Raw genomic sequence first — 23,376 nt, 5'->3', positions numbered from 1 at the left:
GCAAATTAATTCCAGTTCTGCGGCTTCACGTTGGAGTCTGTTTTTGAAGTTTTTCTGTTGAAGAATTGCCACTTTGAGGTCTGTTATTGAGTGACCAGAGAGACTGAAGTGTTCTCAGAACCGGCTCCAGGCACCAGCAAAGCAAGCAGGTGCTTGGGGCAGCACATTTTCAGGGGCGGCATTCCAGCCAGCCTTTTTTTTTTTTTGTGCTTGTGGCGGCAAAAGCCTAGAGCCGGCCTTGGCAGCAGCGTGTCCTGCAGGGGGGGCGCCCTGGGGCTGCTGCAGTTCATGTCGGGGAGCAGCGCCCGCACCTTATGGCTGGGCGGGCTCCGAGTGCGGGACACTCGGGGTGGGGGCCGCCCCGCGGGGCGCATGGAGACGCCTGCAGGTGCCACAGGGTAGTCGCCCCCCAGTGCCGCAGCTGGGGCTGGGCAAAGCGGCTGGAGGGATCCTGGGCTGAGGCGCGGCCCGGGAGCCCCGCTGCTTACCCTGACTCTGCCAGCGCTGTACCGGCTGGAGGTGAGGGGGGAAGCAGGCAGAGTCAGTACTGGTGGGGGGAGAATCTAGTGCTGGGGCAGCAGGGAGTGCAGGTGGGGTGGGGTGGGAGAGCCCAGAGTTTGGGTAGCAGGGAGTGTGGGTGGGGGGGAGAGCCCAGCGCTGGGGTGGGAGGGGGTGCAGGTGGGATGGGTGGGAGAGCCCAGGGTTGGGGCAGCAGGGGGTGGGGTGGGGGAGAGCCCAGAGCTGGGGTGGGGGGCAGCCAAAAATGTTTTTGCTTGAGGTGGCAAAAAACCTAGAGCCGGCCCTGGCTGTTCTCCTACTGGTTTTTGAATGTTATGATTCCTGATGTCAGATTTGTGTCCATTTATTCTTTTGCATAGAGACTGTCCGGTTTGGCCAATGTACATGGCAGAGGGGCATTGCTGGCACATGATGGCATATATCACATTGGTAGATGTGCAAGTGAATGAGTTGTGACTGTTCCTTTTAATTTCCATTTAACTAGTTTCCTCACTTTTGTGTCATTCCCCTCTTTGAAGTTAAATGCTACTGTGTTGGGTTTCTTTGGTATTCCCCCACACCCTCGGGATGTTTAATTACATCATGGTTGCTATTAACAAGCTGTAAAACTATCTTCACCTCTTCAAACAGATCCTGTGCTCCACTTAGGACTAAATCAAGAACTGCCTCTCCTGTTGTGGGTTCCAGGACAGCTGCTCCAAGAAGCAGTCATTTAATGTGCCCAGAAATTTTATCTCTGCATCCCTTCATGAGGTGACATGTACCCAGTTAATATGGGGATAGCTGAAATATCCCATTATTGTTGGGTTTTCTGATTTTGTAGCCTCTAATCTCCATGAGCATTTCACAATCACTGTCACCAGCCTGGTCAGGTGGTCGGTGGCAAATTCCTATGGTTATACTCCTATTATTCAAGCATGGACTTCATCCCTATGGGGTGTGAAAACGTGGTGTGGTCCTGCATAGGAGGTTGATTTCCAGAGATCATTGCCAGTTGCACTCTTACTGAGCTGAGAGAGAGTCCTGATTGCTTCAGAGAAAGTAAATAGTCCAATATTGCTGAAACTAGAACTGTCAACACTGAGAACTGACGCTGAACTGCTCAGATAGAAAGCTTCTTCCATCTGGCCTCGTATGATTGAAGGTTCAACCTGGTTGAAGGTTTTCTGCGTTGAAGAAAGATGTTTTGGGCTGCTGCAGAGCAGCATTATTCTGTAGATGTCATAAAGCCAGCATCCAGGCTGCAAGGTGTAATGGGATCATCGTTCTGAGAAACCAGGTTGGTTTCTGTATTGTTAGATTAATTAGATCTGAATACCTGCCTGGTTCCTTCTGGGACTATCATGATCATACAATCATCTTGCCTGAGCTTCCTCCAAACTTTGCATATCACAGGTGTTGGTTGAAAGGCACACATTAAATTTGGAGCCCACAGGGTGAGATAGGCATCCATGAGGATGCCTCTTTTGGAGCAGAACATATGGCACTTGCTACAAACAGTTCCAATTTTAGAAACCCCCATACGCAAAAAATGACATGAACGACTGAGCTCTTGAGGGATCACGTTTCTTTCAAATAAGTCTCTGCTGAATTGATCTGACAAAGTAGTCTGGAGGCCAGGTGTGGTATGATTACAGATACACCAATCCCAGAAATGCATGGCTTCCTGGCAGTGAAGAGGATCTGGCTCCTCCCTCCATTGCTTGTTGATCTGTTGTATTGCTGTGGTGTTGTCTATGAACATGTGGATAGTTAAGCCTTAAATAAGAGGTAGAAAAGCCAGTTGAATAGCCCTGACTTCTAGAATGTTTATATATAGGATCATCTCCTGAGGAGACTATCTCCCCATAATTTGTAATTGGTGGAGCTGAATGAATGTAGTGTAAGTGCATACTGCCATGTGCCCTGCGAGTTTGCGGTGGGTCCTCAGTGGTGTTTTTGGGTATTCCTGGAACTGTCTGATGAAGTCTGTCACTGTCTGAAATCTCTGAAGGAGGTATGCTCTTGCTGGCCTAGAATTTAACATGGCTCTGATAAATTCTGTGCTCTGATTTGGGATCTGTGTGGATTCTTTTTTTTGACTTGGAGTCCCAATGATGCAAAGAGATTTAGAATAATTTAAATGAGTTGGTCACTTGTTGTGGAGATTTCCCTTATCTAAATGGTTTTCTAGATAGCGTTATACCTGGAGTCCTTGTTTTCTCATATGGGCTTGGCATCATTGCCAGAACTTTGGTGAAAGGCCAAAGCACAGGACTCCATACTGATAGTATGATGTTCCTTCCTCCTGTGTGAGCTGGATGTATCAAAATGTGAAAATAGGCATCCTCAGTGATTTCCCTACACCCCCCCCAGGGGGGGGTGTACACCCCCCCTGAATTTTCCCAACACCCCCCCAAGTTTTGTGAGCTAGTTACATACCAATTTAGTATCTGTTTGGAAATCTGAATTTAAACTGAAACATTAATACACACTTTAAAAGCTTATACAGTGTATGATAAAATATGTCAAGTATCAGAGGGGTAGCCGTGTTAATCTGGATCTGTAAAAGCAGCAAAGAATCCTGTGGCACCTTATAGACTAACAGACGTTTTGCAGCATGAGCTTTCGTGGGTGAATACCCACTTCTTCAGATGAAAGTAGTGGAAATTTCCAGGGGCAGGTATATATATGCAAGCAAGAAGCAAGCTAGAGATAACGAGGTTAGTTCAATCAGGGAGGATGAGGCCCTGTTCTACCAGTAGAGGTGTGAAAACCAAGGGAGGAGAAACTGGTTCTGTAGTTGGCAAGCCATTCACAGCCTCATCCTCCCTGATTGAACTAACCTTGTTATCTCTAGCTTGCTTCTTGCTTGCATATATGTACCTGCCCCTGGAAATTTCCACTACTTGCATCCGAAGAAGTGGGTATTCACCCACGAAAACTCATGCTGCAAAACGTCTGTTAGTCTGTAAGGTGCCACAGGATTCTTTGCTGATAAAATATGTGTATCTGAAAAAGTATAATATATTTGAAAAGTATGAACATAGACTAGCTTCCTTGCTTCCTTATACAGCTGTTTTTTATGATGTCAGTGCATTCATTTAGTTGATGTTGGCCAACCTAATAATTTCAAATGATGATTTGTAAGCAAAGTCTAAATGAGTTCTCCCTGACAGCTAGTGATGAGCTGGGGGCTAAGGCTTCAGGGCCAGATTATATTTACATTCACACCTAATCTACCTAGGTATCCAGCAAACAGAGCTGTGTTGTCCAAGTGATAGATTTTGGCTGGGGTTGGGTTACAAACCACTTGAATGTCGGGGAAGGGGGGATGAAATGTTGTTCTTATTGTATGAGTAAAGGGCAGTAGAACTGTACTTAGCCTGTGATGATTTGAAGGCATCAAGAGAGAGGGTGGGGACCTGTCCCTCTCCACTGTTTAAAGACAGAGCTGATTAGGCTCTATAGATAGTCTTTTGTTCTGTTAAGTGACCACTGCAGCTGAAATCACTGACAATCTGCTTAGTCCTGTTGTGGGGACAGTGTTCCTGTGGGTACAGTGTTTTTGTGTAAGAGACAGCCCAGACTGCACTAGCAGCAAGGTTCCCGCACTGAGAGCTCAGCTGAAATCACTGAGGGTATGGCTACACTTACGGTTTGCAGCGCTGGTAGTTTGCAGCGCTGGTCATCCAGCTGTGCAGGGCCAGCGCTGGTGTGTGGCCACACTCACAGCTACCAGCGTTGGTGTGTGGCCACATTTGCAGTATTTGCAGCGCTGTTGGGAGTGATGCATTATGGGCAGCTATCCCAGCATTCAAGTGGCCGCAACGTGCTTTTCAAAAGAGGGGGGTGGAGTGGGGTCTAGTGTGACAGGGAGCGGGGGGAAAGAGAGAGGGGATTTTTGGAGCCAACACTGTGTGTTTAGCTTCCTGCATTGAAAAATCAGAACATGTTTCCAACCCCTTAGTCTTAACTCTTAATTGCAAACAGCCTGCAGCCAACACGACTCCCCGCTGTTTCACTCCCTCCCTGCCTCTCATTTGATTGTTTACAGCCAGGTACAGATGATCACAGCAAACAGGAGCTCTGTTTGTTTTTTAGATAAGCAACGGAGCTCCGATCGGAGCTCGTTCATAACAAAACAAAGAGAGGCTGCATAACAAAACAAAGAGAGTAATTTATAAAAGCATTCTGGGATACATCCTTATACACTGGAGGCCAATCACAGCGCTGGTGTGTGGCCACACTTGATGACCAGCACTGCAGCACCAGCGCTGGAATCCTTATTCCCCATGCCGAGAGGGGTGTACAGCCAGCGCTGCAGCCAGGGAGTTGCAGCGCTGGAAGTGCCCTGCAGGTGTGGCCACTTACTAATTGCAGCGCTGGTGGAGGCTTTCCAGCGCTGCAAATCGCCAGTGTAGCCATACCCTGAGAGCTGGTGGAACCTCAAGAGACCAACTCGCAGAGGTCACAGTGGTAGGTGACAGCAGAAGGTGACTGTGCAGGGCCATTGGCAACAGAGTGGTAAAGTGAACCATGGCACAACGAACCGGCCAGAGCAAACTGTGCCTTTTTGTCCCCCACCTGGAAGGTGTACTCACGTGAAAGCACCTCTGAACTCTGAGTCTCCACTGACCAAGGACAACACCGGTGAGTGGAGTGCGGTGGAGGGAAAAGTGAGGGGCACGTTAAATAAACATTTGTTTGTTGGACTATATTTTAGTCACTTTGCTCCAGAATGCTAGATTTGTGACTGGGAATGGAAACTTATATAAATATGTTTCCCAGTAGGCCAAGATTTTTAAAATGCAGTATTTGCCAAGGTTGTTATCTCACATTGTTGCTATCTTGAGAGGTCATTATGTTGGGGAGTTTCTGTACTAAACATTTTTATTATAATTAATTTTTACATAAGAATGGTCGTACTGGGTCAGACCCATGGTCCATATAGCCCAGTACCCTGTCTTACAACAGTGGTCAAGGCCAGGTGCTTCAGAGGGAATTAATAGAACAGGGAATCATCAAGTGATCCATCCCCTGTTGCCCATTCCCAGCTTCTGGAAAACAGGCTAGGGACACTCAGAGCATGGCGTTGCATCCCTCTCATCCTGGCTAATAGCCACAGATGGACCTGTTCTCCAGGAATTTATCTAGTTCTTTTTAAAATCCTGTTATAGTTTTGGTCTTCACAGCATCCCCTGGCAAAGAGTTCCCTGGGTTGACTTTATATTGTCTGAAGAAATACTTCCTTTTGTTTTTTTAAAATCTGCTGCCTATTAATTTCATTGGGTGACTGCTAGTTCTTGTGTAATGTGAAGGATTAAATAAAATTTCCTTATTCACTTTCTTCACACCAGTCAAGATTTTGTCGACCTCTATCATATCCCCATTAGTCATTTCTTTTCTAAGCTGAAAATTCCCAGTCACTTTAATCTCTCCTCCTGTTTCATACCCCTCATCATTTTAGTTGCCCATCTCTGTACCTTTTCCAATTCCAATATATATATTTTAGGATATGTGACCAGATCTACACACACTATTCAAGGTGTGCACGTACCATGGATTTATATAGAGGCAATATGATATTTTCTGTCTTATTATCTATCCCTTTCTTAATGATTCCCAACATTGTTTGCTTTTGTGACTGTTGCTGCACATGGAGTGGATGTTTTCAGAGATCTATCCACAATGACTCCAAGATCTCTTCCTTGAGAGTTAACAGCTAATTCAGATGCCATCATTTTGTATGTATAGTTGAGATTGCTTTCCAATGTGCATTACTTTGCATTTATCAGCATTGACTTTAATTTGCCATTTTGTTGCCCAGTCACCCAGTTTTGTGAGACCCCTTTGTAGATCTTCGCAGTCTGCCTGGGACTTAACTATCTTGAATAATTTTGTATCTGCAAATTTTGCCACCTCACTGTTTACCCATTTTTCCAGATGAATATGTTGAATAGGACTGGTCCCAGTACTGACCCCTCAAGGATACCACTATTTATCTCTCTCCATTCTGAAAACTGATAATTTATTCCTACCCTTTGTTTCCCATCTTTTAACCAGTTACTGATCCATGAGAGGATCTTCCCTCTTACCCCATGATGGCTTACTTTTCAAAAGTCAATTTAAATTAAATACATTTTTTTTTAAATTTTTTTTTTAGAAATCCAGATCTGTTATGTGTTTTGGTGTAACTTGCATTTTCCTTATGTTAAATTTGGATTATCCTAACAAAACATTTACTTTATTCACTTTCTTCACATCAGTCAAGATTTTATAGACCTTTAGCATATCCCCCCTTAGTTGTCTCTTTTCTAAGCTGAAAATTCCCAGTCATTTTAATTTCTTCTCCTGTTTCATACCCCTAATCATTTTAGTTGCCCATCTCTGTACTTTTTGCATTTCTAGTATGTCTTTTTTGGGATAGGGTAACCAGATCTGCACACAGTATTCAAGGTGTACATGTGCCATGGATTTATATAGAGGCAATATGATATTTTCTGTCTTATTATCTATCCCTTTCTTAAAAAAGCAAAGGTTTCAGAGGAGCAGCCGTGTTAGTCTGTATTGCAAAAAGAACATAAGCTTTTGTGGGCTACATCCGTTGAAGTGGACTGTAGCCCACGAAAGCTTATGCTTAAATAAATTTGTTAGTCTCTAAGGTGCCACAAGTGCTCCTGTTCTTTTTAAAGAAGCAAACAGAATGTTGGGAATCACTGACTGCTGCTGCACACTGAGTGGATGTTTTCAGAGAACTATCCACAATGACTGCAAGATCTTTCTTGAGTGTTAACAGCTAATTCAGACTCCTTCATTTTGTATGTATAGTTGAGATTGTTTTCCAATGTACATTACTTTGCATTTATCAACATTAAATTTCATCTGCCATTTTTGTTGCCCAGTCACTCAGTTTTATGAGATCCCTTTGTAATTCTTCGCAGTCTGCCTGGGACTTACCTATCTTGCATAGTTTTGTATCATCTGCAAATTTTGCCACCTCACTGTTTACCCATTTTTCCAGATCATTTATGAATATGTTGAACAGCACTGGTCCCAGTACCGACCCCTCAGGGATACCACTATTTATCTCTCTCCATTCTGAAAACTGATAATTTATTCCTACCCTTTGTTTCCCATCTTTTAACCAGTTACTGATCCATGAGAGGATCTTCCCTCTTACCCTATGATGGCTTACTTTTCAAAAGTCAATTTAAATTAAATACTTTTTTTTTAAATGTATATATTTTTTAGAAATCTAGACGTGTTATGTGTTTTGGTGTAACTTGCATTATTCTTATGTTAAATTTGCATAATCCTAACAAAACATTTACTTTATTCATATATCTTTTCATATCTCATTGGTCCTGACACCCCCCCTGTAAATTCGAACACCCCCCCTAATTTCAATTCCTGGGGAAACCACTGGGCATCCTGTAAATTGAGCGTTATGAACCAGCCCATAGGATCCAAATCGGGGATTATAGAAAGGTAACGATACAGAATTTGAAACAATGGATAAAGGCATTGAGATGTCAAAGATCAAGGATCGGTTTCCAGCTTCCTTCTTCTATAGTATTAAGCAGTAAAAGCCCTTGCCATTGAACTCTAGGGGCATTCCCTCCGCTGCTCCTGGTTGTAGGAGGGAATTTATCTCTTGCTTCAAAGTCTCTTGTGAGAAGGGTCCTCGAAGAGGGTCAAGAAGGGGGTTGGAACAGCTTGAAACCAGATGGGATACTTTTTGCTTATTATCTCAAGGACTGACTAATAAAAAAAATAAAAAAATATATGGAGATATACCTATCTCATAGAACTAGAAGGGACCTTGAAAGGTCATTGAGAGTCCAGACCCCTGCCTTCACTAGCAAGAACAAGTACTGTCCCTGACAGTTTTGTGTGTGTGCGCGCATGGCGTGCGCCCCAGTTCCCTAAATGGCTCCCTCAAGGATTGAGTTCACAACCCTGGGTTTAGCAGGCCAATGCTCAAACCATTGAGCTATCCCTACTATCTACTTTTAACACGATATGCCTAAGAGATGCACCAGTCCTGTTTTCTTCATACAGTCACAAGTATCCCCAGTACTTAGACTTTCCTTATTGGCTTGCATCTTTGAGGTATTAACTTTATTCAGTGTCATTATCTTATCCTCAGAACAAATCGTCATATACAACTCACTCAGGCCCTCTCAAAAACATAAAACCAAGACAGTAACTATGAGAAAGAATAAGAATTAAAGACACACCATGCAGCTCATGTGAGAGGTGAAAGTTGAGAGTAACGTGTCCTTCACAATTCATTTCCTTCTAAACATGCAATTCACTTTCCTCCAATATTCTCTTCAAAGATACGCCATTAGGACAGATCTTGCACTGTTCCAGTGGTGATCATGGGAAATCTCTGGAAATCTCTCAGGCCTTGGTTTTATAAAAAGCTCTCTCAAAGTAAAACTAAAATTATGCTCAAAGCCATCACAGAGTCAAATGGGTAGAATTTGCTCTAACTATTGCTATATCCCATAAATCGTGTGTGATGCAAGAAAATAAGATGCAACAACAAAACCAAATTAGAAGAATATTGTTTAAAGAAAGCAGGTGGGGTTGCTGTAAATTAAATAATTTATTCATGAGAACACCATATATCTCTAAAGGAAAAGAACCTCTTTCACTGAAACAACATATGCAGAAAGTCCAGCAACATGAGCTCACCTGCAGTATGTGTGTTTTGAGATTTGAAGAGGCCAACAACTCCCTTTCCATGGAAGCTCCCAGCTCTTAGCAGCAGAGTACTGATTTTTGAGTTTTTCCAGCAGACAACTGGCAGGCGATTGTGACGATAACAACGAGCTACCCTCTGCAAACTGCTGTCCTGCACAGACTGAGGTACTACCAAAAGTCCAGGATAGCTATATTAATCAATAGAGAGAAAATTAAAAAGATAATCAGAATTATTTTAAAAAAGATTCTTCCTTTTCCTTTTAAAAACAGGACATGTATATTTCTTAATCTGCAGTTTTCACTGATATATGCACTTTTATTTATTATAGAATCATAGAATATATGGGTTGGAAGAGACCTCAGGAGGTCATCTAGTCCAATCCCCTGCTCAAAGCAGGACCAACACCAAGTAAATCCCATCACCAAGCATCATCCCAGCCAGGGCTTTTAAAGAATAGCTAATTTTTGTAATACAGTATATTATTTTGATAGGATGAAGAGTATTAGAATTTTTTAAAAGCAAATTTCATTGGAGAAAATGTAAATGACTACTTCCTTTTTTTCTTTCATTTACAGTCTTATTTGTTGATAAATCTCCTCGCTCCCCATTTATTCCTAAAATTCTCTCCTCAATCTGTTATTTGAACAGAGTCAGGTTTATGAGAATGCCATAGAAAACAGATCACTGGGGCTCTTCAAAGGAAACAAACATTATTTTTATATTTGACACCAGTGATTGTGTACAGGCGCTGACATTTTAAAGGCAAGAATGTTTAGACGCTTTGAATTAAAACACAGTACTTTGGCATTGACCATAACTGGCTCATGTCAAAATGCATTTAAATATTTTAGTAAGAAACAGTTTTGGAACAGCAGATTACAAATTGCTGGTTATATAATGTTAAAAAAAACAAAACAAAGACAGTTTGGGAACTTCCATGATATAATAGTTTTGAAAATGGAAAATCAAGCAAGAGTGTTGTCTCTGGTTATGTAAGTGGAAGAAGGATTCAAGGCGTTTGAAAGATTTTTTGTACCTCCTACAAAGAGGATTCAATTAAAGTGTCAGTTTTATTTTGAGAGAAAACTAATTAAAGAGAGCACTCGAGAGATTTTACATTTTACTAAAGAACCCCTCTTCTTCTATAATGCACAGCATAGGATTGTTTGTGACACAATGTAAGTGAACTTATTTGACATTTACTGAACTTTATCTTTAGGGAATGAATGCCTAATCCATTTGATGGTCTATTTCCTAAAATACAGTACCTGAATCAAAATCACATGACATTAAATAACCACTCCTATCCCCAAATTTGTAAACCAATTGGATATTGACTACTTTTCTCAAAATAGTGACAAAAATTCAAACAGGTATTTTTTGGGTAAGGATAAGGTATGAAAATTATTTTTAAAATATAGTGATTACAAGCAATTTAAAAGCATAGTTAATATAATGCAGTGATTTCTTTGGTTCAATTTAACTAATATTGCCGAGTGATTGAATAAAAGTATTGCTGTCACATTGGTGCTTTGGATAAGAGACAAACAGCCTGGATTTAATATTCTTTTGTGCTCTTTCCATGAAAGTGATCGCAATTTCATTTTTCCATAACGAAAACAACTTTTAGCCTGCAGTGTCTTTGTAGGATGTGAGTGCTTCAGTGATGAAACTTCTGCAGATTTGCTGTTGTGTTAAACAGCATTTTTGTAGGCACTGATAAAAAATATCAGTGAACTTTCACAGTAGAAAGGGCTTAGGCATTAACTTCTGACTGACATCCAGGAGTTCACATATAGTATATGACAAACATTTTAAAGGAAGTGCTCCAACAACTGCTTCATGAGTTCTTATTTGCAGTTTCTGGTTTGAACTGTATTAATAAACATGCACCTCTGGGGCTTGTTTTCCTAGTCACAAACAGAAGTTTTAGGTGTGTAACATCCAGCAACTTTAAAATGAATTGATTGTATGTAGCTCCCATGCATTGACAGGAGAATAGACCTTTAGGAGCTTTCAAATTAGGATTTTATAATGTACAAAAAGGACATCATAGATCCAACTAAAATACAAGTCTTAGTAGCTGAATATATAGAGCTGCTAACAAATATGTTACAACAAAAAGAGAGAGAAAATCAGCACTGTTATGTTTGCTGTAAGTTCAGTGTTATTGGTTTTGGGTTTATGACAAGTACCATTTTCTCAGAATACTTTGCTCTCTAAATAGATGTGTTATATGTTGTGGATGATGTATAATATGGCAGATACACATTTCTAAACATAAGAGTGTACTGATTAACTCACCTTCTACAAAGTGAATACATCCTGTTCAATGCAGTTATTCGGAAGTATTCTGTTTTGGAGCGAGAAGAGCTACTACTGATGGTCCCCAGTCCCAAACGCTGATAGTCTCTAAAACAGGCTCTCTCTACTAACTGCTCCATTGTTGACTTTTCTGAGGCTTTCAAAGTACCACTTGTGTGCAATTCACTGTCATCTGAAACTGAAGTTAAAATACTTTTCTAGCTTAGTATTTAGAAATGCACTAGTTATATAAAGTAGACTGAGATGCTTCATTCTGAGCAAAACATTACATTTACCAAATCCAGCAATTGCTGATGGCAGGGACTAATGACAACTGATACCAATTTACACAAATTATAGCCAACAGGCTACACATTTTATTAAAGTAATTTCAGATAAAGGCTACAATATCCTGGAACTGATGGAAGGGAGCATATGTGAAGCAGAAACACCCTAAAGCTGTCACCAGCATCCCAGTGGCACGCAAATATTATCGATGACCTAAACAGTTCTATTTAAACCTAAGGCAAAGGTGAGCCCATATAATTCCAAAGCTAGTAGTTCAGCATAATCTACTCTGGCAAAGTTGATGTGGGATCTTCAGTTACTCCCATGGATCTAACCCACAGGGTCCAAAGAAGTTGGAATTATGAACATTCCAAATGCCACCCACCACAGAAACACAGATATTACCTCACTAGATCAGTATGTAGTTTAGTATCCTGTCTCCAAAAGCAGCCAGCACCAGATGCTGCAGAGGAAAGTACAAGAACCCCACAGTAGGGAGATACCGGATAATCTGCGCCCCACATTAAATAATTAACTGATCTCTAACAGTTAACATGAGACATGAAGTTTAATATCTCTTCCACAAAATTTATCATTAATTATGATCATTCTAGATATCTTGTTATCCATATAAATGTCCAATCCATTTTTGACTCTTTATACGTTCTTGGCCTCAACTTCCTTTGGCAGTAAGCTCCACAGTCCATCATGAGGTCAGGAGACCAACCCAACCCTTCTCTACCCACATCACCAAAACAATTTAAGCCTTGCCCAGAAGAATAATGTACCCTGTTGCACAGAACACAAATATTGCAATTGCATGAAATATATTGGAGACCACACTGTGTTAAGTCTATGCATGGTTTTATGTATCACTGTGGCCAGGGACTGTATGCAACTCCTAGGGGCAGGGCTACAACAGTTACTCCAGGAACCAAAAACAGTGGAGGGTGATTAAGGTGAATCACTCAGGCTGTGAACACCTCCAGAGAGGTACCACCTGTGGGGGAGGGGGGACTATGCATATACTGGTTCAAAATGGGTTTTCCGGAGACCAACAGACAACAAAAGAGATTTTGGTATAAAAAGTCTGGGTATAAACTTCTTTTGACTCAGCAAACGGACAGCATCTTCTGTCCAATGGGGGCCCCAACCCTTGAGGAAGAGTTGAAAGGACTTACTAGATCCCATTAGACTGATGGGTATCTCTAGTCCGCTATTAGCATGTGCATAGAAATTTTATTTTAAAAAAAATATATTTTCTCTGTAATGCTTTAACCCTAAGAATAAATGTATTTTGCTTTGTGCAGGCTGGGTGGTAACTGGTATACACTGGTATAGTCTCTGGAGAAAGGTTAACCTCCGATGCTGAACACGTCAGATCTGTTGGGGAAACCACGGTGAGGTGTAGAGGAACTGCAAGCCTAAACCCTCAATGTACAGGGAGAGAGAAATGGGTCAATGACCCAGAGGGATGATGTCTGAGAGCCTGAAATCTTACGAGGGTGCTCTCAAGGAAGATGGGGGGGTGGAAGAGAGGGCAAAGATGCAGTTAATTCTGATATTGTGACACACATTTCCAAAAGTTGCAATCTTGTGAAAGGACAAGAAACAAAAATTTAACCTGGATATAATCCTATTCTTGTTTTCATAGTTTGTGGCTCAAAAGTGAGCTGGAATGATTGGCATCCCTTTTTACTGGCTTTAAAGTTATCCCATATATTCAACTGAATTGATTGGTGGTAATCTTTTTTTACCAGCATATCTATTAGCGAAAAACTGTTATCATAGAATCATAGAATCTCAGGGTTGGAAGGGACCTCAGGAGGTCATCTAGTCCAACCCCCTGCTCAAAGCAGGACCAAACCCAACTAAATCATCCCAGCCAGGGCTTTGTCAAGCCTGACCTTAAAAACCTCTAAGGAAGAAGATTCCACTACCTCCCTAGGTAACCCATTCCAGTTCTTCACCACCCTACTAGTGAAAAAGTTTTTCCTAATATCCAACCTAAACCTCCCCCTCTGCAACTTGAGACCATTACTCCTTGTTCTGTCATCTTCTACCACTGAGAACAGTCTAGATCCATCCTCTTTGGAACCCCCTTTCAGGTAGTTGAAAGCAGCTATCAAATCCCCCCTCATTCTTCTCTTCTGCAGACTAAACAATCCCAGTTCCCTCAGCCTCTCCTCATAAGTCATGTGCTCCAGCCCCCTAATCATTTTTGTTGCCCTCCGCTGGACTCTCTCCAATTTATCCACATCCTTCTTGTAGTGTGGGGCCCAAAACTGGACACAGTACTCCAAATGAGGCCTCACCAGTGCTGAGTAGAGGGGGATGATCACATCCCTTGATCTGCTGGAAATGCCCCTACTTATACAACCCAAAATGCCATTAGCCTTCTTGGCAACAAGGGCACACTGTTGACTCATATTCAGCTTTTCGTCCACCGTAACCCCTAGGTCCTTTTCTGCAGAACTGCTACCCAGCCATTCGGTCCCTAGTCTGTAGCAGTGCATGGGATTCTTCCGTCCTAAGTGCAGGACTCTGCACTTGTCCTTGTTGAACCTCATCATATTTCTTTTGGCCCAATCCTCTAATTTGTCTAGGTCCCTCTGTATTCTATCCCTACCCTCCAGCGTATCAACCACTCCTCCCAGTTTAGTGTCATCTGCAAACTTGCTAAGGGTGCAGTCCACACCATCCTCCAGATCGTTAATGAAGATATTGAACAAAACCGGCCCCAGCACCGACCCTTGGGGCACTCCACTTGATACCGGCTGCCATCTAGACATGGAACCATTGATCACTACCCGTTGAGCCCGACCATCTAGCCAGTTTTCTATCCACCTTACCGTCCATTCATCCAGCCCAGACTTCTTTAACTTGCTGGCAAAAGCTTTGCTAAAATCCAGAAATAGTACATCCACTGCTTTCCCCTCATCCACAGAGCCGGTTATCTCGTCATAGAAGGCAATTAGGTTAGTCAGGCATGACTTGCCCTTGGTGAATCCATGCTGACTGTTCCTGATCACTTTCCCCTCCTTTAAGTGGTTCAGGATTGATTCCTTGAGGACCTGTTCCATGATTTTTCCAGGGACTGAGGTGAGACTGACTGGCCTGTAGTTCCCTGGATCTTCCTTCTTCCCTTTTTTAAAGATGGGCACTACATTAGCTTTTTTCCAGTCATCCGGGACCTCCCCCGATCGCCATGATTTTTCAAAGATAATGGCCAATGGCTCTGCAATCTCATCGGCCAACTCCTTTAGCACCCTCGGATTCAGCGCATCCGGCCCCATGGACTTGTGCTCGTCTAGCTTTCCTAAATAGCCCCGAACTACTTCTTTCTCCACAGAGAGCTGGTCACCTCCTCCCCATACCGTGCTGCAGAGTGCAGCTGTCTGGGAGCTGACCTTGTCTGTGAAGACAGAGGCAAAAAAAGCATTGAGTACACTAGCTTTCTCCACATCCTCTGTCACTAGGTTCCCTCCCTCATTCAGCAAGGGGCCCACACTTTCCTTGACTTTCTTCCTGTTGCTAACATACCTAAAGAAACCCTTCTTGTTACTCCTAACATCTCCGGCTAGCTGCAACTCCAAGTGTGATTTGGCCTTCCTGATTTCACTCCTGCATGCCTGAACAATACTTTTATACTCCTCCCTGGTTATTTGTCCAGTCTTCCACTTCTTGTAAGCTGTTTTTTTGTGTTTAAGATGAGCAAGGATTTCACTGTTAAGCCAAGCTGGTCGCCTGCCATATTTACTTCTCTTCCTACACATCGGGATGGTTTGTTCCTGTTATGTTTAGAACTACTGTACAAAAGGGGTACATAGTCTATTGATAATGGCAGATACATTTAAAAATTCCTCATATAGCCACAAGGAAATGGACCACATGCTCTGTAACTACCTTAATAGGCTTTGTTCATCTGTCTAAAATTTTAGTGCATAGAATTGTCTCATGTCACAGGTTAGCAACAGATAATGTTCTGAGTTTAATTTGTGCTTCAATATCAATATCAAACAGCCTTCTTCAGCAGAGTATTACGGTCAGTTGCACTTTCCCAAAGTAGAAAAATATTTCAGTCATGAGAGATAAAAACCATGTCTCAAGTTCAAGCTACAGTGAAATTAAAGTAAGGCATGGCCTTTGTACAAAACCACCCACCCACCTGCTATCACCACTTTACTTTAGTTCTTCCCAAATATTTCTGAAGGCAAATTTACTGTTCATGGTTTGTCAGTTCCCTGCTCCCCCATTATTTGGCCTTTAAAAAATGTGTGCATATGAAGAGAATGAAGTTATTTCTGCATGAATTTTTGGCTAAAGGCACTGGGACAAGGGCACATTTTGAAATTAAAAATCGTTTAGTACAGGTCAATTTTTTGTCTACCTTACAAAGCTTATACTCAATTTGACATCATTTCTCTCTTAATGTGTAATGCATTCCATCTGTAATACAATAACTTTTAATCAATTCAAAATTTCAGGACATGCTCAAGGTATCAATGCGCAGAACCCTATTAATGTTGAAGAAAACTGGAAAACTAAAAAGAGAAAAATTGGGGACATATGGAGCCTTTGCCATCTAATTTGCACAGCCACAGTTTCAAGCACCTCTGCAATTATCTACAGATCAAACAACTGGTTAATGGCACCCATTATGCTTTCCAGCATAACAATACTCTGTCTCCATAGGCGGCAGGTTATATACATTTGCGGTGCTCGGGCTCCAGGAATATTCAGGGCCGGGTGCCCTGCTCCAGCAATATTTGGAGCTGGTCGGCCCTGCCTGGATCGGGCCCCGGCTACCGCCCCCCGCCGCATCCCTGCCTGACAGAAAGCAGCACGGCACCTCTCCCCTGCCTGCTTCTGCTGCCGGAGTAGAACGGCTCCCGGCAGAACTGCTGTCTGCTGCCCCAGGGTCCTAGTGCCTGCCTCCCACTAATGGCAAGGCAGGCTGCCCTTACCCCGTCCTTCCACCCTAGCCCTGAGCCTCTCCAACACCCCAAATCCTCATCCCCAGCCAGAGCCCTCATCCCCCCGCACCCTAATCCTCAGCCCCAGCCAGAGCCCTCATCGCTCTGCACCCTAATCCTCTGCCACAGCTCTGAGCCCCCCCCGCAGCATGAACCCCTCATCCTCAGCCCCACAGCCCTCACCCCTGCACTCCCTCCTATTCTCAGTCTCCCTCCCAGAGCCTGCACCCCCTCTCAGAGCGTGCACCACCTCCCCTTTCCCACACACCCCTTCCCACCCCCAAACTCCCTCCCAGAGCCTGCACCCCTCACCCCTTCCTACACTCCCACCCCCAGCCCAGAGCCTGCACCCAAACTCTGTCCCAAAGCCTGCACCCCGCACCCCCTCCTGCACACCCACCCCCTGCTCCATCCCAAAGCCTGCACCCTGCACCCCTCCTGCACCTTAATCCCCAGCCCAGGACCTGCATCCCAGACCTCCCCCCCCAACCCCTCCCAGAGCCTTAGGCAGGTGGGGGCGGAGTTTGGGGGGGCAGGTTCTGGGCACCACCAAAATTTGTACAAACTTGCCACCCGTGTCTGTCTCATCTCTGCCCATCCTCCCCATGACACCCTGAATGTCTCACCCCCAGACAGAAAGATTGGGGGGGGGAGGATGGGGAAAGGGAGTAAGAGAGACATGCACATAGCCCCTGGCATAGGGGGAAGAGGATAAAGGGCACACAGAATGCCTGGCCGGGAGTGGGGGGGAGAGGGTAGAGACTGGGGACCCTGATCTGGGGGAGGAGGGAAGGAGCACACACAGCCTCTGGCTAGCGGGGGAGGAGGTGGGAATTGGGGGCAGACAGATCCCCTGGCATGAAGGTGCACAGTGGGGGACTCTGGTTTGGGGGTAGGATATATGGGGAGAAAACTTGAGAACCTGGAATGGGTGGAGGGTGGAATGGGGGCCATACACATTCCCTGAAGGGAGGGAGGCATAGTGAGAGAGTGGGGAATGGGATGCGCACAGAGTCCTTGCCACTGGGGGAATCGGGGTGCACACAGAGCCACTGACATGGAGGGGGGAATAGGGAACCCTGGTATGGGAAGAGGGGCAAATGAGGGGAGGGACACAGAGTCCCTGGAATGGTGGAGGGGATGGGGGAGCTACAGGAAGTCCCTGAAATAGAGAGGGGTGGGAGGATGGCACACAGGGAGCTTGTGGACTGGAATGGAGGAATGCAAGGAGCTCCTTGTCAGTGCAATATGCTCAATCTACACAAGCTATGAAGTATGCGACCCTCTTGTATGGAGAGAAGTAACTTATGGGACTAGACTCTAGATATCCTTTCCTTCAGGCACTTGTTCTAATATGGTTTGAAAAGGATTGTCTTATCAGGATCCCTACTGAACCTCAGACTAAAATAAATCAATGTTATTCTTGGACAAACTCTAGACAGGTTACATTATGAACCTCTCACTTCTCTTTGTATGTTTATATGCTTCTCAGAGTGAGACAACTGACAAAGCAGGCTATGAGAGTTTTTTCTAGGTGATAAGAAAGGTATATTAAAAGCTACAAGCTATATAGGCTTTAGAAATAATTTACACAATTTTTTGACTATATCAATTCTATATTTAACATTTCTGAATGGAAATAAATGGTTACTTACCTAAAGTAACTGAGGTTCTTCGAGATATATTGTACATATGTGTTCCACTTCAGGTGCACATGCACCTCATGTGTTCAAGTTTGGATACTTTTGGCCAGCAGTGTCCACCGCGGCCACGCCTGTGTCTGAAGTGTTCTAGTGCCTGCCTCCCAAGGGCGTAAAGGGTGAAGCAGGCCAAATTGTCCCTCACTTCCCTCATCAATATAGAATCTAGCTGTTATAGGACTCCACACTAGTGAGGAAGGATGTTGGACATGGAATACCTGTGGGCAACACATCCTGAAGTAACCATTTCTTCTTCTTCAAGTACTTGTTAGTATGTATTCCAATTTTGGTGACTCACAGGAGAGGTCTGCTCTCCTTTTCCTGCCAGTGGGGCCAATGCCACAGGAGCTGCATGCATACAGCTCAGCAAGGTAGCAGCAGCCAGCAGGGCATCCACCTGTGCTGATCCCGTGGGGCAAGAAGAGGTGAGCCAATCTGACCTGAGCAGGTTGGTTATTTTCACACCCAAACCAACTCGGACCCAACACTTGTAGTTGGGTCCCATCAGGTTTGGGTCAGATTGCAGAACACTAATTCACAGGCAGTAACCTGGCATATAAGAGAAGGGTGCTTGGAGTCTATTTGAATAATAACTTGAAGAAGTGCTCTGCTAAAGTGGCTTTCAGTTCTTGATACCTCTAACAAGGGAGTAATGTTGTGGAAATGTATGAACCCAATCCCACATAGCTGCCCTACAGATCTCAGAGATTGGTACACTTTTTAAAGAAGCCACAGAATCTGCCTGGGTCCTGGTGGAGTGGGCACTGATCTAAACTAGCTAGCTCAGTATACTCTGATGCAACTGGAAATCCATTTAGATATTAATCTATCCAGATATACCTATGAAAACTATGAATAATCTTGGGGAATTCCTGAAAGTGAATGATAGTGCCCTAAGCACATGCAGGGTATGCAGTATGGCTTCCCCATGGCTGGAGAGGGCCATAAGAAAACAGACAGTGCTATGCTGGTACTAGACAATCAGGTATTACTTAGTTAGACAGAAGTTTGAGACTACTTTCAGCAAGATTTTAGAGTGAGGCCTATAGGCCACCTTATCCTTATGTAATATATGTATATTGTGTAATATACTATATTGTTCATCAGTCACAGTAATAGTAATACGTGCCTATATTTCTCCTTCCCTTTGGGTAGATGTTACTGCCACAAGAAAGGCTATCTTCATGGATAAATGATAAAGTGAGCACATAGCTAGAGACTCAAAAGGGTGGGCAATCAATCCCACTAGGACTATCTTAGAGATCTCAAGCAGGGGAAGGCTCCTTAACTGGATGAAACAGGTGCATATATGGCCCTTAAGGAAACTGTCAGTTGGGAGAATGCTGTCAGTTGGGAGAATGCTGTGTGACCCAGAATAAGAGGGATGGTTGGCTACCCAGCGTACTCTTAAAGAGCTTATAAACAGTCATGCATTTTCCAGCAATAAAAGGTAATTCAAAATAGCAGGTATCTCAGTGTCTAAGGGAGCTAACTGATGTTGCTAGGTCCAAATAGCAAATCTTTTCCACTTTGCCAAATATGTAAGTGTAGTAGAGTCTTTTCTACTGTGGATTAACATACACTGGATCACTGCAGAGCAACTCCTCTCAATGATGATTTGCTAGTCTTCATCTAGGCTGTCAAGTGTAATGAATCAGGGTCTGGATGGAGGATCTACCCATTGTCCTTGGAGATTATGTCTGGAAGAGGGAAGGGTACTGGATAGATTAATCAGGTCTGAGAACCAGAACTGTCTTGGCCAAGCCAGTACCAGCATGATCGTAACAGCTGCAGGCTTCCTTGGGACCTGTGCTCAAGAGTCCAAAGGTCTAGGGCCTGGAGATAGTCCAGGTGAAGTTCCAACTCGAGTGTGGAATCATTTGTCATTAGTGTCTCAGATGGCAACAGTGGGGAAAAGGATAGTCCTTCTACCAGTTTAAATGACAATAGGACTTCTGGGGGACTTGCATCTTTATGACTATATCATCTTTTGGGAAGATACAAAGATTTCAACCATGTGACTTAGGTGAAGACTGGCATACTGTATTATGTAAGTGCAGGAGGCCATGTGATCTAGAAGTCTGAGGTATGCTTGTCCTGAAGTTTGAGGATGAGCCTGTAAATGGTTGTTGAGATCCATGATGGTGTTGAATCTGTCCTGAGGCAGATAAACCTTTGCTGCGGTAGACTATGAATTGCATCCTCTGGGTTGGTACTAATACTGACTTTTATATGTTGACTTTGAGACCTCAGGCAATGAAAAGCTGAAGTATTTGATAATTGGAGCTGGTCACATGCGGTGTGATTTCTCAGGAATAAACCAATCGTTGAGGTATGGTACACTTGGATCCCTTGCTTTCTCAGGTGAGCCACCACCAGTGCCAAGCATTTTATGAATGCTGTGTTGCTGCTGGTAGTCCGAATGGAAGAACTCTATATCGATAATAGGAATTTCCCACTTGGAATCTCAGGTAATTCTAATGAGCTTGATCGATTGTTATGTGAAAATAGTGAACTTGGAAGCTGAGAGCTGCAAACCACTCCTGGGGATCTAAGCAGGAGATTATAGAGGCTAGTGTTACCATCCTGAACTTGGGACGGCTAAATGCCTTGCTCCAAATCCAGAATTGGGCACCAGCCTCCCTTTTTCTTTGGAATTAGAAAATAATGGGAGTAAACCCCATTCCCTCTGCATTCTACAAGCACTTCTTCCTCTGCTTCAAGACTTAGAATTGATTCCATCTGTAGCTGTAACAGTCTCTCGTAGGAGGGAACCATGAAAAGAGATGAGATGGGGGGTAGGAAGGGTCTGAAATTGTATGGAATATGATGATCTCTAAGACCCAATGGTCTGTGGTGCTGAGAAAATAAAGTAAATGGTTTCTAAAAGGAGAAGAGGAGTGAAAAAAGATCCTAGGTGTTATAAATGGCTCCTGACCAAGGCATCAAATCAGCTGCCTTGAAGCTGTTGCAGTGAGTGGCTGACAAAGAAGAGACAAAGGGCATCTCTTTTTTGGCACCTCTGCTGAATATAGGAGCTCTGCTTGGAGTAGGTCTGGTGCAGATGTGATTACTTCGCAAAGATCTTAAAGGTACTTGTGAGTTGGCTGAAACTCAGAATTTCTGGTTCATGGGAAATTTTGACATTTGGTTTCAATCTGACTCTATGGTTGTTTGTACCTCTCTAGGTATGCCAGAAACATTAACCACGACGACTTCCTCACAGCAATAGATGTGGCCATGGACTTAACTGTTGTGTCTGAGATACAGCCTCAGCTCTCCAGTCTAGTACAGCATGGTGAGAAGGGTGTGCTGACTTCAGAGACTAATGACTTGCCTTAAACTGCAGCGAAGAGTGTAAGCCTTGCTGCCCTTTTGCTTTCTTGAACAACCTGAAAATCCCCATCATTAAGTGGCATCACTACATCACAAGAAGGCAGTTCTTAAAACCAGGAGACTCCAGTTCAGCCATAAGAGTTGGAACCCAGTACTGAGGAAGCCTCACAAACTAAGGAATATTTTTACAATTTTTTTTAAAGGGGTGGGTGGGGGGAAGACAACAATTAACCCATTAACACTAAACTTACTAACACTTCCTGCCTTTTATGCATTCCAGGCAGCAGGACATACAGGGTGAAAGCGCAACCCCAATGGACACTGCTAGCCAAAGAATCCAAGCTTGAGAGCAGGGAGTGGACACGGACCACAAATCTACATAGACAAGGACCGAAGAAGAATCTGGATTTTCACACAATAAGAGTTATTTCTGACTAATGTGAGGATATTTTTCCTCTGATTTCTTTCCCTTCTTCCTCAGATGAGGGACGAGCATTAGGTATTTTTAACCTTTTCCTCAAAGGCTTTGTTCATTCTTTTTGAGAGCACACAATGAGCCAAGCTTAAGAGTTCAATAGGAATGAGCTTTATATACATCCACGTATTTTGTCGCACTCACACTTACCAACCAGTCCAATAATTTTATTAATGAAAAAAAGTATTTAAAAAATAAAACAAAAGAAAGGGGGGAAAAATAGTCTCCTTTTCCTACTTGTAATCTTTCATATATATATCCAACACCAGTGCTGTGATAAATAGGAAACATTTGGCTTGTGTAATGTTTTGAAGAAATAATTAATTTTTGATACACTTCATTATCTGAAATAGTAAATAAAAAAAGTGAAGAATGGTGTGACAAAACAATACCTATTTAGGTATAGGAGAATCTGGTTCCCTCTAGTGGTATGTTTTATAGTAGCATTGATCCAGATTAGGAAAAAATGGATGTAGTGACAGCAGTTGTATGCAGTGTTGTTGTAGCCATGTTGGTCCCAGGATACTAGAAATATAAGGTGGGTCAGATAATATCTTTTATAGGACCAATTTCCATTGGTGAAAGAGACACGTTTTTGAACTTGTTTCTTTCACCAACAGAAGTTGGTCCAACAAAAGACATTACCTCACCCATCCTCTCTCTGTAATGAGAGCAGCACATTTTAGAAACTGAGGTATTTAGAAAAAAACAAAACAAAATGAACACTTTCTGCCTTCAGCACCAATACTTCCATTGATGTCTGGAAGTGTGATATTTTCACATGTAATACTTTTTGTTAATTGAAGAAATCCCTCATTTTATATGTTCACATCTGTTGATAGAACCTATGCTATTTGCTTCTTCTTTACACTTGCCTTTCTAGAATGAGACTCAACCATTCTAGATTAATGGCTCATGACAAACTGTTTAACATTACTGTACATGAATGCTGCTGAGTTTGCCTTAATGCTGTTAGCCAACGTTATTCTTGTCTACTCCAGAGTGCAATACAGGGTGGTAAGCAAAGTTCTACTGAGCACAATTTGGTGATTAAAAAAAGGATCTGAAATTTGAAAATTTCCT

General features: G+C 43.1%; 1 protein-coding gene across 3 annotated transcripts in view; it reads right to left on the bottom strand.

Annotated features, from left to right (window-relative positions):
• SBF2 (SET binding factor 2) overlaps positions 1-23,376 on the bottom strand; it is a 595,592-nt gene that overhangs the window by 77,033 nt on the left and 495,183 nt on the right. For all 3 annotated transcript variants that reach the window (XM_045015032.1, XM_045015034.1, XM_045015033.1), the window contains exons 26-27: positions 11,519-11,717; positions 9,205-9,401 (exon numbers count right to left, since the gene is read on the bottom strand). In XM_045015032.1, the coding sequence (XP_044870967.1) occupies positions 9,205-9,401; positions 11,519-11,717 (396 nt within the window). The remainder of the gene's footprint in view (positions 1-9,204; positions 9,402-11,518; positions 11,718-23,376) is intronic.

This window comes from Mauremys mutica, chromosome 4 (assembly GCF_020497125.1).
Source record: "Mauremys mutica isolate MM-2020 ecotype Southern chromosome 4, ASM2049712v1, whole genome shotgun sequence".
NCBI lineage: Eukaryota > Metazoa > Chordata > Testudines > Geoemydidae > Mauremys > Mauremys mutica.
This window is presented reverse-complemented; position numbering and strand designations above follow the sequence as displayed.